General features: G+C 41.3%; 2 protein-coding genes across 10 annotated transcripts in view; one reads left to right on the forward strand and one right to left on the reverse strand.

Moving 5' to 3' along the window:
• Window positions 1–4,128: 4,128 nt before the first annotated feature.
• On the reverse strand, window positions 4,129–5,102 carry LOC109413993 (vacuolar protein sorting-associated protein 29). Its single transcript, XM_019687720.3, has 2 exons — window positions 4,941–5,102; window positions 4,129–4,878 (listed from the first exon to the last, which is right to left on the reverse strand). The coding sequence occupies exon 2, from the start codon at window positions 4,769–4,771 to the stop codon at window positions 4,223–4,225; it is 549 nt and encodes a 182-aa protein (XP_019543265.1). The 5' UTR covers window positions 4,772–4,878; window positions 4,941–5,102; the 3' UTR covers window positions 4,129–4,222.
• Window positions 5,103–6,122: 1,020 nt separating this feature from the next.
• LOC109413961 (serine/threonine-protein phosphatase 6 regulatory subunit 3) overlaps window positions 6,123–14,854 on the forward strand; it is a 50,624-nt gene continuing 41,892 nt past the window's right edge. For 3 of the 9 annotated variants that reach the window (XM_062854098.1, XM_019687695.3, XM_062854099.1), the window contains exon 1: window positions 6,123–6,473. The gene's annotated coding sequence lies outside the window, so the exon portion shown is untranslated. The remainder of the gene's footprint in view (window positions 6,474–14,854) is intronic. The other 6 variants (XM_029870721.2, XM_029870727.2, XM_029870722.2 and 3 more) reach the window with 5 other exon arrangements.

Here is a 14,854-nt window from a genome sequence, read left to right on the forward strand (position 1 = left end):
TGGTGTATTGCGCACTCAATTGCGGCCCAGCTGACGCTGTTGAACGCATTCTTAACGTCCAGCGTGACGACCGCGCAATAGCGGATTCCTGTTCGCTTCTTTTGGAGCGCTATCTCGGCCGTTTTGGTTACAGCCCTAATAGCGTCCACCGTCGATCGACCCTTCCGGAAGCCGAACTGGTTATCCGAGAGACCAGAGTCATCGGGTTTCTCGGTATAGACCATCAGCCTCGACAGAATAATCCGTTCCAACAGTTTTCCGGCAGTGTCCAGCAGACAGATAGGTCTGTACTGTATGCCGACGGATCGCCAGGTGGCTTCCCGGGTTTGGGCAGTAGAACCAAGCTTTGCCTTTTCCACCTCTCCGGAAATTCGCCTCTGTCTAGGCACATCTGCATAGCCATTCTGAACATGTCAGGCTTAGCCTCGATGGCCGTCTTGATGGCTAATGTCGGGATACCGTCCGGACCCGGAGCCTTGTTCAACTTAAGCGACTTCGCTACCGCAATGAGTTCGTCGTTCGTCACCGGGGCTACCTCGCTATGGCCGGTTTGGCTATTGGGAACGGGGGCCCAAGGCCTTGTATCGTGGCACGGAAACAGCGTTTCCACGATCTTTTGCAGCATCTCTGGGGAGCGTTCTGGGGGTGCTGACGCGCCCTTCGTTTTGGCCATGACTACTCTGTAGGCGTCACCCCATGGGGTCGTGTTGGCTGCCTGGCAGAGATTTTCGAAGCACGCCCGCTTACGTGCCTTAATCTCTTTGTTCAGTGCCAGTTTAGTCGCCCTGTAGGCCTCGCTTCGTTCAATTCTATCCTCATCGGTACGAGCCCTTTGCATCCTCTTTCTAGCTCTTAAACAGGATGCGCGGAGTTCTGCGATTTCTGGACACCACCAGTACACCGGTTTGCGTCCATTTCTGGGTAGGGATTGCCTTGGCATAGCTGCGTCACATGCACGGCTTAGGGTTCCGACTAGATCATCGCTGGATAGATCGTCGGTGTTACTCTCCATAAACAATCGCTCCACAAATGCCGGCTTATCGAATCGCGAAGTCAGCCATCCCCGATGACCTTCGGCTGTGGCCGTCTTCCTCCGTGTTCCACTCTGTATCGAATCGCCAGATGGTCACTATACGTGTATCCATCGTCGACCCTCCAGTCCGAGCTAGGGTTTAGACCCGGGCTCCAGAAGGTCACATCAATGATGGACTCTGCACCATTCCTACTGTAGGTTTTTTTGTCGCCTACGTTCGCGACATCCACGTTCAGTCTAGCCATAGCTTCGAGTAAGGCCCAACCTCTCGCGTTAGTCAAGCGGCTACCCCACTCAATCGCCCGGGCGTTGAAGTCTCCACCGATGACCACGGGACTCAATCCTACTATTGCGCTTGTTAACGATTCCAGCATAGACGAGAACTGGTCTATCGTCCACTTGGGAGGGGCATAACAACTGCAGTAGTACACCCCGTTGATCTTCGCTATTGCGAAGCCCTCGCGCGACGTGGAAATTATTTCCTGGACCGGAAAACTACCGGTTGTACAGATCGCCGCTAGCTTGGCCTTATCCGCTACCCAGTTTCCGTTATCGGGAGGGATGCGGTATGGGTCCGATAGTAGTGCGATGTCTGTACTTGGCTCCGAGACTGACTGACAGTCAGTCTCACAGACCTATCTGCCTTCTGGGCACCGTCGGGAAGCTGTTGGAAAGGATCATTCTGTCGAGGCTGATGGTCTGTAGAGAAACCCGATGACTCTGGCCTCTCGGGTAATCAGTTCGGCCTCCGGAAGGGTCGATTGACGTTGGACGCTATGAGGACGTTCATAAACCACGTAGACTTTTTGGGGGACGGTCTACGTCTACGCTCGTCTACGCTACGGGGCCAAAGTCAAATTTCAAATTTCAAAACTGTTGTATGGAAAAAAGTCTTCGAGGGGAGAGGGGGTCTGAGATGACCAAATTTTGGTCTCCGTGGTTTATGAATAGCCCCTAAGGGCTGTAAGCAAACCGGCCGAAATAGCGCTCCAAAAGAAGCGAATGGGAATCCGCTATTGCGTGGTCGTCACGCAGGACGTAAAGGGCACAGACAAACAGACGTAACACCTTGAACGATTTTCATGAAAATCCATCGCTCAGTTCACACTACCCTCACCTGGTGGAAAAGTTGCACGAATCACTGTGTTGTGCAATATCGTCAACAGAAGGCGCTAGTGTGAAATGTCAAACGCAGCCACAACTATGAAAATTTAAAAGCATCGTTAAAAGCGTGGTCGATGGAAATTTCGCAAGTGTTACGTCTGTTTGTCTGTGTAAAGGGCGTTCAGCAGCGTCAGTCATCGCATGACGAATGGCTGTTTAGAGCATAAAATGAGAAGCGTTTTGTATTTAGTAGTGCATAAATTACGTAACAAATAAAATAACAAACCACTGAGAAACTCTAGCACAAAGAATACGAACTGCTAACTTGTAATACCAATCTATTTACGCAGATCGCAAGAAATTTCTTGGGCTATCTCGATGCGTGTAAAATTCAGTCAAGAAAATGCGCAAATGTCGATTTATTCCGGACCTAGTACGGAGCTGAACCGAAACGTCAAATCAAATGGGGCTTGCTGTGTTAATTTTCTTGACCACTCCGGTCACGGAAAAATAATGCACTGAACGAAAATTACTTGAGCGATTCCGTTTGCAGTGCATACCTCGCATTATTTGGAGGGCATAACAGTTCCGCAGCTTTCAAACTTCCTGTCACGGTCGCCATGTAAAAACTTTAAAACTCATTCAAATTAACTGGGAAGAAATTCAACACGATTGTAGTAAAAGCAATCTTGAGTGCGGTACTACAATGATTTCAACCGTTGTCAAACCGTCACAACTTTGCAAGACAAAGTTTGCCGGAACAACTAATTGCATTACTAATCATAATAGTATACAGTCGAGTCTCTTACTAAACGAATTCCTATTAAACGGACTCCTATTAAACGAACTCCTACTAGACAGGGGTGAGCGTTATAGGAGACTAAGAGCTTATGGGATTTCGGCATTTTGGGGGTGTGGCCTATTATCTCGGGTGTGTTAAGAGTTAACGCAATACTTTCTTCGGCAAAGTTTTAGGGCTTGATAAGATCTACCATTTAGAACTTTGGTTCATATGATTAGTTGGCAATTTGGCCGCTAGAGGGACCATCAACAATTTGATGCTAAATTGCACTACGGGAGCCATATCAGGTTGTCAAGCAAACGTTACGATATGCGACAGCTCAAGACCCTGATAATTTGGAAGGATAGTGTCTTCGGGAAAGTTGTTGGGTACGCCAATAACTTACTGACGATGAGTTGTGAAGTTCGAAATTCCTCCACTGGGCGGCGCTAGTGAGCAAGTAAAATTTCAAAACCTCATATCTCAGAATCCCGATAACCTCGCCGATAACTTAGGAAGATGGTGTCTTCGGCAAAGTTGATCAGTATGACATGAAATAACATAAAAAGTGTTTATTTTTATGTAATTTCATGTCATACTGATCAACTTTGCCGAAGACACCATCTTCCTAAGTTATCGGGATTCTGAGATATGAGGTTTTGAAATTTTACTTGCTCACAAGCGCCGCCCAGTGGAGGAATTTCGAACTTGACAACTCATCGTCAGTAAGTTATTAGCGTACCCAACAACTTTCCCGAAGACACTATCCTTCCAAATTATCAGGGTTTTGAGCTGTCGTATATCGTAACGTTTGCTTGACAACCTGATATGGTTCCCGTAGTGCAATTTAGCATCAAATTGTTGATGGTCCCTCTAGCGGCCAAATTGCCAACTAATCATATGAACCAAAGTTCAAAATGGTAGATCTTATCAAGCCCAAAAATTTTGCCAAAGAAAGTATTGCGTTAACTCGTAACACACCCGAGATAATAGGCCACACCCCCAAAATGCCGAAATCCCATAAGCTCTTAGTCCTTGTCTTAGTCTCCTATTAAGCGGTTTCCTATTGCGCCCCCCGACCAGTGATCTTATAAGAGTCTCGACTGTATATAAATTGATTGTAGAAAGCAAGAAAACAAATTCTTCATACTTGATGCATTATTGCAATTTTAAAGACCATATCAGATCAAGCGGCCAATCATTCGTATCATTGTATCAGTTATAATCCATCGTTTATTCTTGGCGTATTAGGTCAAATACAGTAACATAGTTCAATAATAATATATACATAGATCATAAAGGCTTCAATTTTTCTTATACTCAATCCGCTCCACCTTGACATCGTCCCCAACGAGCTGATAGACGTACGTGACGACCGTCGTGCTCTGAATGTCCATCAAAACGAAAGAAGGAATTACGGCCGAGTCCAGAGCCGAGTAAGACCCCGTGGCCGAACCCGGATTGATGTAGAACTTGTTCTCGTGTTCGTACGCCTCGAACTTGTGGGTATGCCCGGAGATCAGTATATCCACATCCAACTGCCGCTGGATCAGAGCTAAGGCTTCCGGATCGCCCCACGGAACCACCTGATGGCCGTGAGTCAACCCCACCCGGAACTGGCCCACCGTTACGACCTTCTGCTCCGGATAGTTCATGTTTTCGTCGAAGTCGCCCCGCACGATGTGCACATCGTTGGCCAATGTTTTCAGATAGTCGAATGACTCCTTGCTGCACAGGTTTCCGGTGCACAGGATGTGATGGATTCGGCCCGGAACGAGTAGCTTCTTGAATTTGGCCGGCAAACTACTGCATCGCTGCGGAATGTGTAGATCGCCCAACACTAGCACCAGCATGATTGCTTTTGAGAATGGAAATGGGGCGTTTTGTTGGATTACACGGGCGGAATTATACCGAAATTCGGTCTCAGTGTCGCGAGAGATCCAATTTGAGATTTTCCAATCTGAAAGTTTCGCGGAGTAAATAAACGAACTTGGCTACGAAAACCATGAATTGAATACTCACCACTAGTCGAGAGTGATTGAGGACTGGCTCTGAGGATGCAATCAAACTGCTCAGTCCCTGAATCACAGAGCAAAATTAAAATTGTTTAGTGATAACAAAATGCAGCAAAATATTACTCCTCCGCCCTGAAACTTTTTCTTTTGCATCCAATCAGAACAGCAATGATGATTAATTTAATGATGACAGCTTGCCATCAGCGATCTGTCAAATTTAAAATGTTCCCAGTGGGGCTAGTTCAAAGAGTTTGAAATTGAAAATGGTTTCCGTCTTGGATATTTTTCATAGGTGGCGCTGTCATGCAATGTGGAACACCGAGAAAAAAAATTCTACTCAGTAACTGCACCGGGAAGAAAAAAAAACATAGGAAAAGATTTTTCTATTTCTGAGTAACTTCAACTCAGTCACTGAGTGAAAATTTTTCACTCTTCGTTTTAAATTAGTTGTCCCACTGTTAGGAGCAACTTACTGAGTAAGAAATCAAAAAAATAAATCGATTTCCGAGTTGGGTCAGCTCAGAGGTTGAGGATATTTTTTTCTCGGTGTACAAATCAAGCATAACTTTTCAATCCGACGTAACTCGAGAATGTAAACAAATCCGGGTTTACTGCTGCATGCATGATTCATAAAGCAAATTGAAGAATCCACATCACTGTTTGATGATTTATTGCTTAATTTGTTTAACTAAGCATATTTTTCGAAACGACGTATCTAACTATTTTGATGTTTACTTCTTTACTGATAGATACACCGTTTTGATATATGAGAAAACCAAACGACGTATCTAGCCAAAATCAAAAGTAACAGATACACCAAACTGGCACCATACAAAAGCGGCGTATCTGGCATGACGTATCTCTAACCAACCCGGTGTATGTGTATGTTTGTCAAAATTCATTGTGAAAATGATATGTAATGAGTAGGTTTTGTTTCTTACAAAGTATTTAAAATAACTATTTTAGTGAAATGGTCGTCAACATTGACCATGAATTTACTCAGATCAGTGAAAAAGTTAGATACGTCGATTTGAAAAATTATGCTTGAAATATTGTTTGTTTGCAATCCATCCAGGTGTCGCATCGATCGCAAAAGAGCAACGAATATTTTGACAGCTTATCTCACGCATACTAACGCAAAACTGACACGATGTCGAGAAGTGTGTGTGCGTCTTTCACCGCGAGATCTTTCTCTCATCAAACTGCGAAGTGAAACACGGACGGACGGACGACGGACAAACCTTGTGTCAGTTTTTGCAGCCAGTCAGTCAGTTTTTAGCTCGCCATCATCATTACATTATTCGATAGTACAGTAGCGCAGCAAAAGTACAAGCGAAAAAAATAAAATCCACACGGTCGGGAAAAAGACACACAGGAGAGCGATCCCCCCGCAATCCATCGACGACGGTTCGAAAGCTAGCTGCAGCCAGTGAAAGAGGTGAAAAAAGTGAATTTTCTTTCTCGAGTTTTTGTGGTTGCAATCGAACGAAGACGACGACGGAACGTGTTCCGGTCGAAGCAGCAGCAACAGCGGGACAAGGTAGAACCGTCACCGTTTCCGAGCCGCCCCCTAGCTGCTCTGTGTCGTGAATCACTGTTGCTCGTCGTCGCGTTTGCTGTGATCGATTTTGCGGTGTTTGTGCCTGTGCAGGAAGAAAGAGCTCCGCGGCGGAGAAAAGTTTTCTAGGATTTCGGATGTTACGGATGGACGGATTGTGGTGCATGCTGTGCAAATTACAGTTGAAACACATTGACTATGGGGGCAGAAGCTGAGCCGCCGCGTTTTGAACGTAGAAGTGGACCGTTTTGTGCTGTTACAAAGGAAAAATTTGCTAAATATTTTCTCGCATGCCAGCAGCACCTTGAGCAGTGGTTCCCAATTGTATCAGTTTCGATGAACAGTGATGTCTCCCTGTTTATTATACTGCGTATTATTTTGTTTAATTTTCTTGTGTTTTTAAGATATAGCTACAAAAAATCGTGTTTTATCTAGCTTTTACAATAAGTATTCTACGAGCTTCATTCATTTCCTCTTTTTTCTACTGAACTCTGCGTTGTATTGCTTTATAAAAGATATACTTATAGGTAATTACATATTACGGTCAAAAATTCGATTATGATGAACCAAATTTTACATAACTCAAGTATGTCGAATCATATAAAGTAGAGATTTGATATAGTGATTTCCTCTTAGCCATTTAATCAGTAAGAATCAATAATCGGCAACAACAAACAAAGTATTATACATCATATAGAAGAGTTATCCTGTAAAAATCACACATTTTCAAAAAATGTGATGAATTGTAACGATAATTCGAATCGTCTCTAATTTTCAAACTTAGCCCTCCTTGTGCATTAGGATCAATTTTAACCCAAACACCGCACTACGTTAGCGAGCTGTTCCCTTCCCAACGTGATGCGTTTAGAAAAGGTAATGAAAATTGGGAGCCATATGAGTTTACATGAATAGGCATGTTAGCCAGACGAACATCACAGATGTGAAAATCGACAAGCATTCCATAAAAAACGAGGTAACCACATAAATCTAAAACTCATTACTCTTTTATACAACGCACGCACGTAATTTCTCGCCCTGAAAATACCAGACAACTACAAGTGTTGAAAACATGTTTGAAATACTCAAATCCCTCTGGAGAAAAATAGAACAAACCCCCATTTGCTCCTGAAGATTTAAAGTATCTAAGCAGAGCTTTTTAGGGCCCACTAAATCGATTCTATATCTACAATCTTCGAGGCAAAAGCTAGAGATTTGTAGCTGTATAAAATACTGGTTTATCCGAAGATATTCTGAACTTGAATAGGTAAGAGTTCCATTTAGGAATATCTCTTGCGGTCCGCATAGACCACAGCAGGACAAGCTTATTTCAAAGCAATAGTTAACTATGGTATACGACAATGGAGGGCGTTGTAGTAACAAACCCACAATAAAACTCTCTTGGAGTAGCAAGTAAAAAAATGTGCGCTGCGAAAGAGACGAACCAGCCAAGAGCTGAAAGTCTTAAATAAAGACAAATCAATCAACCAAATATGGTCGCAACAAATTAGTACAGGTTCCCAAGTTTGTTAGGCAGGGACGCCTGAATACGCAAAGTTTTGCGAAGGAACACTCAAAAGGTCAAATGGAGACTTCTCATCTGACACATGCCAATCAATCAACTCATGACAAATTCTGTTCATGCAGAGTTGGGCTATGTGTACCGTGAGGTCGCCATTCACCGCTCATTTAACGGCATTTTCGTAAAGTATATGACATTAAAAATCGAAGTTTGCGAATATTGCACTTTAATTTACGTTAACAACTCAACAATGATATTGTTTTTATAGAAAAAATATAAAACGATTGTAAAATATGTTTACAGCCGAAAAAATAAAAATTCAAATGTGTAATCTCTTGGTTCCTATTACCGCTCATGCATCCATTCACCGCTCATAATGGATCCAATCACCGCTCACTGGATTATTTTTTCATGGAATCACAGAAACTATTAATTTATAAAAACAGAATAACTTTTATTTACCAATGTATTGATGATTCATGACGTTCAGTTCATCCTGTTTTGTCAAAATGGAATCTTTAACGGGTTTTACCTGTTGGATATTTTTTCCACTGCTTGCCCTGAACAGTTCCCATGTTGTCCTGCAGCGCAGTGTGAGAAATATTTTTTGAGAACGTGATTTCAGGTACACCCATATAAATACTTGGTGAAATGAAAGTTTTTTATTGTGGCAGCATGTTACATTCACTTTTGTTACGATACTTTACTAACATTTGAACATTTGTGTATGATTGACCCAAAATGAGCGGTGAATGGAGCATGAGCGGTGAATGGCGACCTCACGGTAGTTCTATGTTAAGTTATTCATGAACTGTACCTAAGACTTAGGTATTCCATCAAACTGAAGCATCTCAAATTAATGTTTGAGCTTCTTCAGATGATATAATCATCGTAGCAATACTGCCAAATATCAGCGAAAAGATGCTGAAAACAAGAGCTTGCTTGAAGACATTCATAAGGAAAGGTTGAAACATGCTGTTAACGTTATTCTAAGATATAGCGTGCTCGAGGCACGACACTTCTATTTATAATGAAAGAAGCAAAACTGGGTTCACTAGGTAACTTATACAGAAGTTACCCTACGAAAATGAACGAAGCCGCTTTGGCTACGCACGCTTTTTTCGCTGAAAAATGATCTGAGGCTTCCTAGTTGTTGCCACTAACCAAACTAGACAGGTTTAAACTCTTCACAAAAAGAAAACATCAACAACAAACCAAATCGGTGTCGATTGAAAAACGCAAATGGCGAATACGCATTAAGCGAACCCACATCCTAGGTGGTAATGTAAGCTAATTTACAACATTTGAATATCCTGCCCTTATTAAGCCTCAAATTTGCGACTTAAGAAGGGCAACTATCTCGGAGAAACACAAGGTCCACTGCACCATTGCTCCGGTTAGCGCAGTAAGGGCAAAATATTGTAGAGGACGCCCTAATTCTCCACAGGCTCCGCATAACACCATGAATTAGGGGTCACCTGTTTAGTGGAATCTTACCACTGGATCAGGCGGTCCGTAGTGTTATCCTTAGCCAATTGAGACAACCGCTACCGACACTACACAGCTTTTAAGGCTGATCGGGAAAAGAAATTAGCATTGATGGTCAACTTCCAAAACGAGCCCGAACAGCCCGAAGTAACAATCAATAATCGGTAACAACAAACAAAGCAATATGCATCAGATAGAGGGAGGAGTCATCTTGTAATAATAAACATTCATTTTCAAAGAAAGTGATTAATTGTAATTTAATCATTTTTAACCCAAATCCTGCTCTACGTCAGCGAGCTGTTCCCTTCCCAACGTGATGCGTTTAGAACTGGGCACAGCGGAGAGTTGTGGGATCTAAAGTAAAATCTAAATTTAACTTTTGACAGTATAGTTAAAGTGAAATTTGAACAATTGCACAATTAGTTTTTTAATTATGATCTCCAAATATTATCAGTGAGCGAAATTTGGACCCGCGCGAAATTAGGATATCCCACGGTACTTCTGTCTATCTTTTCTGCCACATTCTTTCGAAATTATGAAGATTAATACGTCGCACGGCATGTTTTGATTGCAAACCATAAATGTCCCCGTGGAACCTGTGCTAGATGTTCTGGGGTGGCCATATTAGTTGATACAAACTTCAGTCTATCGTTTCTGGCTCAGTCGTTCGAAATCTCGAAGATTGATATGTCGCACGGCATGTTTAGGTAGAATACCAGAAGTGTCCCCAATGAGGCCCGGCGGAACCTGTCACGGTGATCCGAATGGGTCAACTTATTCAAATCTGGTTATCGCAGCAGTTGTGTGTCACTGTTCGCAACAAAAATTTCGCTGAAAATCGATGGTTCAAACACAGTAACACACGAAATAATAACATTTAGTTATTATGGCAACCCCCTGGCCCCAGCACAATCCAGAATATCCCCGGAATGGTTCCGGATATTGCATGGCCACTTGAGTGTAATAAATTTACACCAAATTATAATCGATTGAAGGCAACTTCAAAACAAACGGATAAAAATTGACGAAATGTCATCATTTTGAGACCTTTATTAAGGGGAAACTGGACTATTCCTGAACTGTGTTGTATGAAACTCTGATCAAATTTCTGCAGGAACCTCTGGTGGTTCAAGAATCTCTCTTAAGAGAGATCCCTGCAGAAACCTCTGAAGAAGTCCCTGATTGGGATTTTAGAGGTATTCCGCAAAGAATTCTAGGTGAAATCCCCGAAATAATTCCACAGGAATTCCGAAGTTATCTCTGAAGAAATTCCAGGAAGAATCCTAAAGGAATTCCAGGAGGAATCCTCGATGGATTTCCAGGAGAAATATACGAAATAATTTCAGCAGTAATCTCCAAAGGAATTCCTAAAAGAAATTCGAGGGGTTTTCAGGAGCAATCATCGATAGATGTAGAAGAGGAATCCCCGAAGAAATTCCAGGAGGAATCCCCGAAGGATTTCCAGGAGGAATCCTCGATGGAATTTCAGGAGAAGTCTCCGAAGGAATTCCAGGAGCAGCCCCGAAAGAACTCCTGGCAGAATTCCTGATGGATTTCCAGGAGAAATCCCCGAAGGAATTCCAGGTAGAACCCTCTAAGGAATTCCAGGAGGAATCCCCGAAGGAATTCCAAGAGGAATCACAGTATGAAGTCCAGAAGAAATCTCCGAAGGAATTGTAGGAGGAATCCCCGAAAGAATGCCAGGAAGATGCCTCGGTAGAATTCTTGGAAGGATCCCCTAAGTAATGCCAGAAGGGATCCCTGAAAGAATTTCAGAAAGAATCACTGAAAGAATTCTAGAAGGTATCCCTGAAAGAATACTAGGAAAAATTCCTGAAACAATTGCAGGAGTGTTCCCCAAAGGAATTCCAGGAGGAAAATAAATTGGGATATGCAACTTTTTTCTCTCAGAAAAAATTTCAACGAGCTGTAATTTGTCATAGAGAGCATCAACAATTTTCAAATTTTGACAGTTTGTCAACCTATTATTATATGTGCATAACTGCTACAAATTTATTTTCAATTAGTTAATCTTTCGCGAAGCTAGATCCGCTCTAAAACTGAGGTCTTCAGCTAGTCTAGTGGTTAAGGCTAAAGATCGCCAATCCGGAGATGGCGGATGTCGGAAATCATCGTGAAATTCAATTAAAAGAACACAAGCATTCAATTATTATTTTTTCATTTATTACTCAACACACCACTAAACACAACATCACTTCACAACTTCATTCTCAAAACTGATTTTCTTTTCCGATTTGCTCAATCAACAACCCTATCATCATTCTCTTTCTTCCCTTCTTCCAAATGTCAGTCGTCTCTTTCTTGCCATCCACCGGCGCTCAATGGAGAGCTGGATTTCGAATGCTCGCTCACCATCAATCGTATGCGTTGGAGCGGGATTTCGTATGCACAGTTACACTCTAGGAAATTGTTAGGCTCATTTTTTTTACGTTACCTGAACCTATTTTTTTTTATTATTCCAAATGCTCTATTTCTATAGCGGGTTCGATTCCCGCTCCGGTCGGGAAAATTTTCTCGACGCTCTGGGCATAGTGTATCATTGTACTTCCCTCACAATATAGGAATTCGTGCAATGACAGGCAAAGAAAATCCTTCAATTAATATTGTCTATCCGGTTGGAATCAAGACAGACATTCAATCAAAAATTGCCATATTCTGTCGCAACTGTTTAGCATCTAGTGCGCTGTGCTGTTGACAACAACGGGAAGGATGCGCACTACTTTTGACATGATTAAAAAACGTCGCGAGTTGGGTCGCGTCGCGACTTGATTGTGCGAAGTCCGGTTTGGTGGCGGCCCGACAATAACTGTGGAAATGCTCAATGAACACGTGGAAGTGCTCAATGAGGACGTAAAGCCATAAAGAAGATGAAGAAGAAAACCCGCTCTCGTTAAACACTATTTTTCGTCAACTAGTTTTAGAACTGTAATATCTCGGAAACCAGTGAATCGAATCGAATTAACTTTTGAACGTTTATCAATGCTTCAAAAGTCTTCAAAAAATGGGCACTTTTTGGATCTTTCTCATGAAAATTTCAGTTTCTCACCTCAATGTTATTACAGTTTAACTTTGATATCCAAAGATTTTCTACTTCTGGGCCCTGTAGCATAATCGGGCTAATAATATTAGCTACAAGTTACAAGCTACAAGTACTAATATTACAAGTGCTAATAATTTGTGTTGCATAAAGGTTCGGTTTTCCACTAGTATTATTAGCACTTGTAATATTAGTGACCATGAAAATGCAAGTTATTTTGGTTCATTTACCTGTCAAAATTCATCCGACAGTTCACTATTAATTTGAAATGGCAGTTGTTTGCTTATTTTCTGCATTTTTCGAGTAACATCCGAAAGAAAAATGAAAAAAGTTAACAGAATGTTTGTTGAAAAATAACTTGTTGGGCACTATGTACAGTCATGACTCCGCTGGTTGGGGGCTTAATAGTTGGGTGACTTTTTAGTTGGGGCCCCGTTAGTTGAGCTGTCAGCCAACTAAAAAGTACCTGGATGTCATAATTCAATGTCAAACTGAACATGACAACCAATCTGTAATTCCGAGGGGCGAGCTAATGAATTTTTAGTTTCTTAAACTTTACTGATAATCGAAAATAATTTCTATTTCATATTTCTTAAAAAAAAAGAATATGTACAATTACTTCGAAACAAATGCAAAACATCGGTAATCTTTATTTTGTCGATCATTGAAAGCGTTTTGTGCTTGCTTTTGGTCCGGGTGGTTTCATAAACATCTATATTTTCACTTCACCGACTAAAAATGGGTGAAAATAATTATTTCTCGCATTGGCCATATATGTGTCTTGCAAAACGTATCAGTTTTGCTTTAAATGTGAAACAAATTGAAAAATTTTCCTTTTTGCTTCCAACCTAAATATGATTTAAAAAAAAAACAATGCGCATGCCCCTTGTGCTGCTGTCACTTCACCCAACTAGCGAATCGAATTCGTTAGTTGGGTGAAGGTTGTGGCTCAACGAGCGGGTTCCGACTGTATTATCATTAGTGTGACAACGAAGTAACAGTTTGTTTCAGTGTATATCAGTTTTCTTATATTTCACTAATACCATTGTATTCAGTACCAGTAGAATAAAGATTCATTTTGAGAGTGTCACTTGTCAGAGAAACACGATTGTTTCATTTACTCTGCTATCCGACATAACTTCATCGATTACGAAGTTTTGCATTCTCTATCTATACCATACATGAAGAAAAGCATGTGTGGTTTGGATCATTTTCGGCCGCTCTAACAATTTTTTTACAATTTCCAAAAAAAGTAACACATTTTTTATCATTTTACTATTATTGATTATTATGAGTTTTTTTTTTTTTTAATTTATTATGGCTTTTTCATAGACAAATAGACGATCATAGCGTCAAAGACAATATAAATACAAATGACAAATTTACACACCCAAACATGGAAAAACATTAGTGAATATGCTGAACAAAGTACCTAGATTTTGGAAAAATTTCTCAAAGTTACAAAAGTACCGGTTAAAAACAATGGATATAGATTTAGCAACAGGTATTATGCTTCTTGTTAAAATCCTAAGTGACCTGGGATGCGATAATGAGCTTTACCTACTTTTATATGTCGAAACTCGATTCGGATTAGTGTATATTTTAACTCTTAATTAGCTCAATGATGCGCAACAAAAACAATTGATTCAAATGTCCCGCATAATCACAAACTGTAAGTGCAACGTTTCTCATACTGTAGATGACTATTAGCAATTGACATTCAACCTTTTCTCAGACTGTCCGAGATAACAGTAAGATAACCATCCCATGTACAGATTCGCCACTTTGACAAATGGTAATCCGCCAAATTACAGTATGTGGAATAGGTGGTTAAGATTGGTTACCATAAAAAATTGCTCGTTTTCTCGAACAAATTTTTCGCAATACAGTAAAGGATATGGTCATTATATTATCCAGTTTTTCACACAGTTCACTGACTAGCATATGGTTAGAGAACAGTTTAACAATAAATCTAGAAGAATAACGTGCACTGTATGAGTTATTATTGATTTATGGTTTTCCATGGTAATTTAAGCTTATGATAAATGGTTCTGCTCTATTTGAACCGTTCAAACAAAAAGTCATTAGGCTTTCATCGGATTTTTTTATTTACAAATTCAATGCCCCATACTGGGCTCGGTAGCACCATGGCGATTATAGAACTGGATCTTCCTCCGGTGGGAGCGAATTTCTAATCGAAAGGGACACTCACTTTCCGCCGCTGCAGAACAAATCCTTCGCTACTTCCTACTCTTCTGCAGACGTAGTCAGGCCGGATCCAGGTTTCTGTAGTTGACT

This window comes from Aedes albopictus, chromosome 2 (genome assembly GCF_035046485.1).
Source record: "Aedes albopictus strain Foshan chromosome 2, AalbF5, whole genome shotgun sequence".
Classification (NCBI taxonomy): domain Eukaryota; kingdom Metazoa; phylum Arthropoda; class Insecta; order Diptera; family Culicidae; genus Aedes; species Aedes albopictus.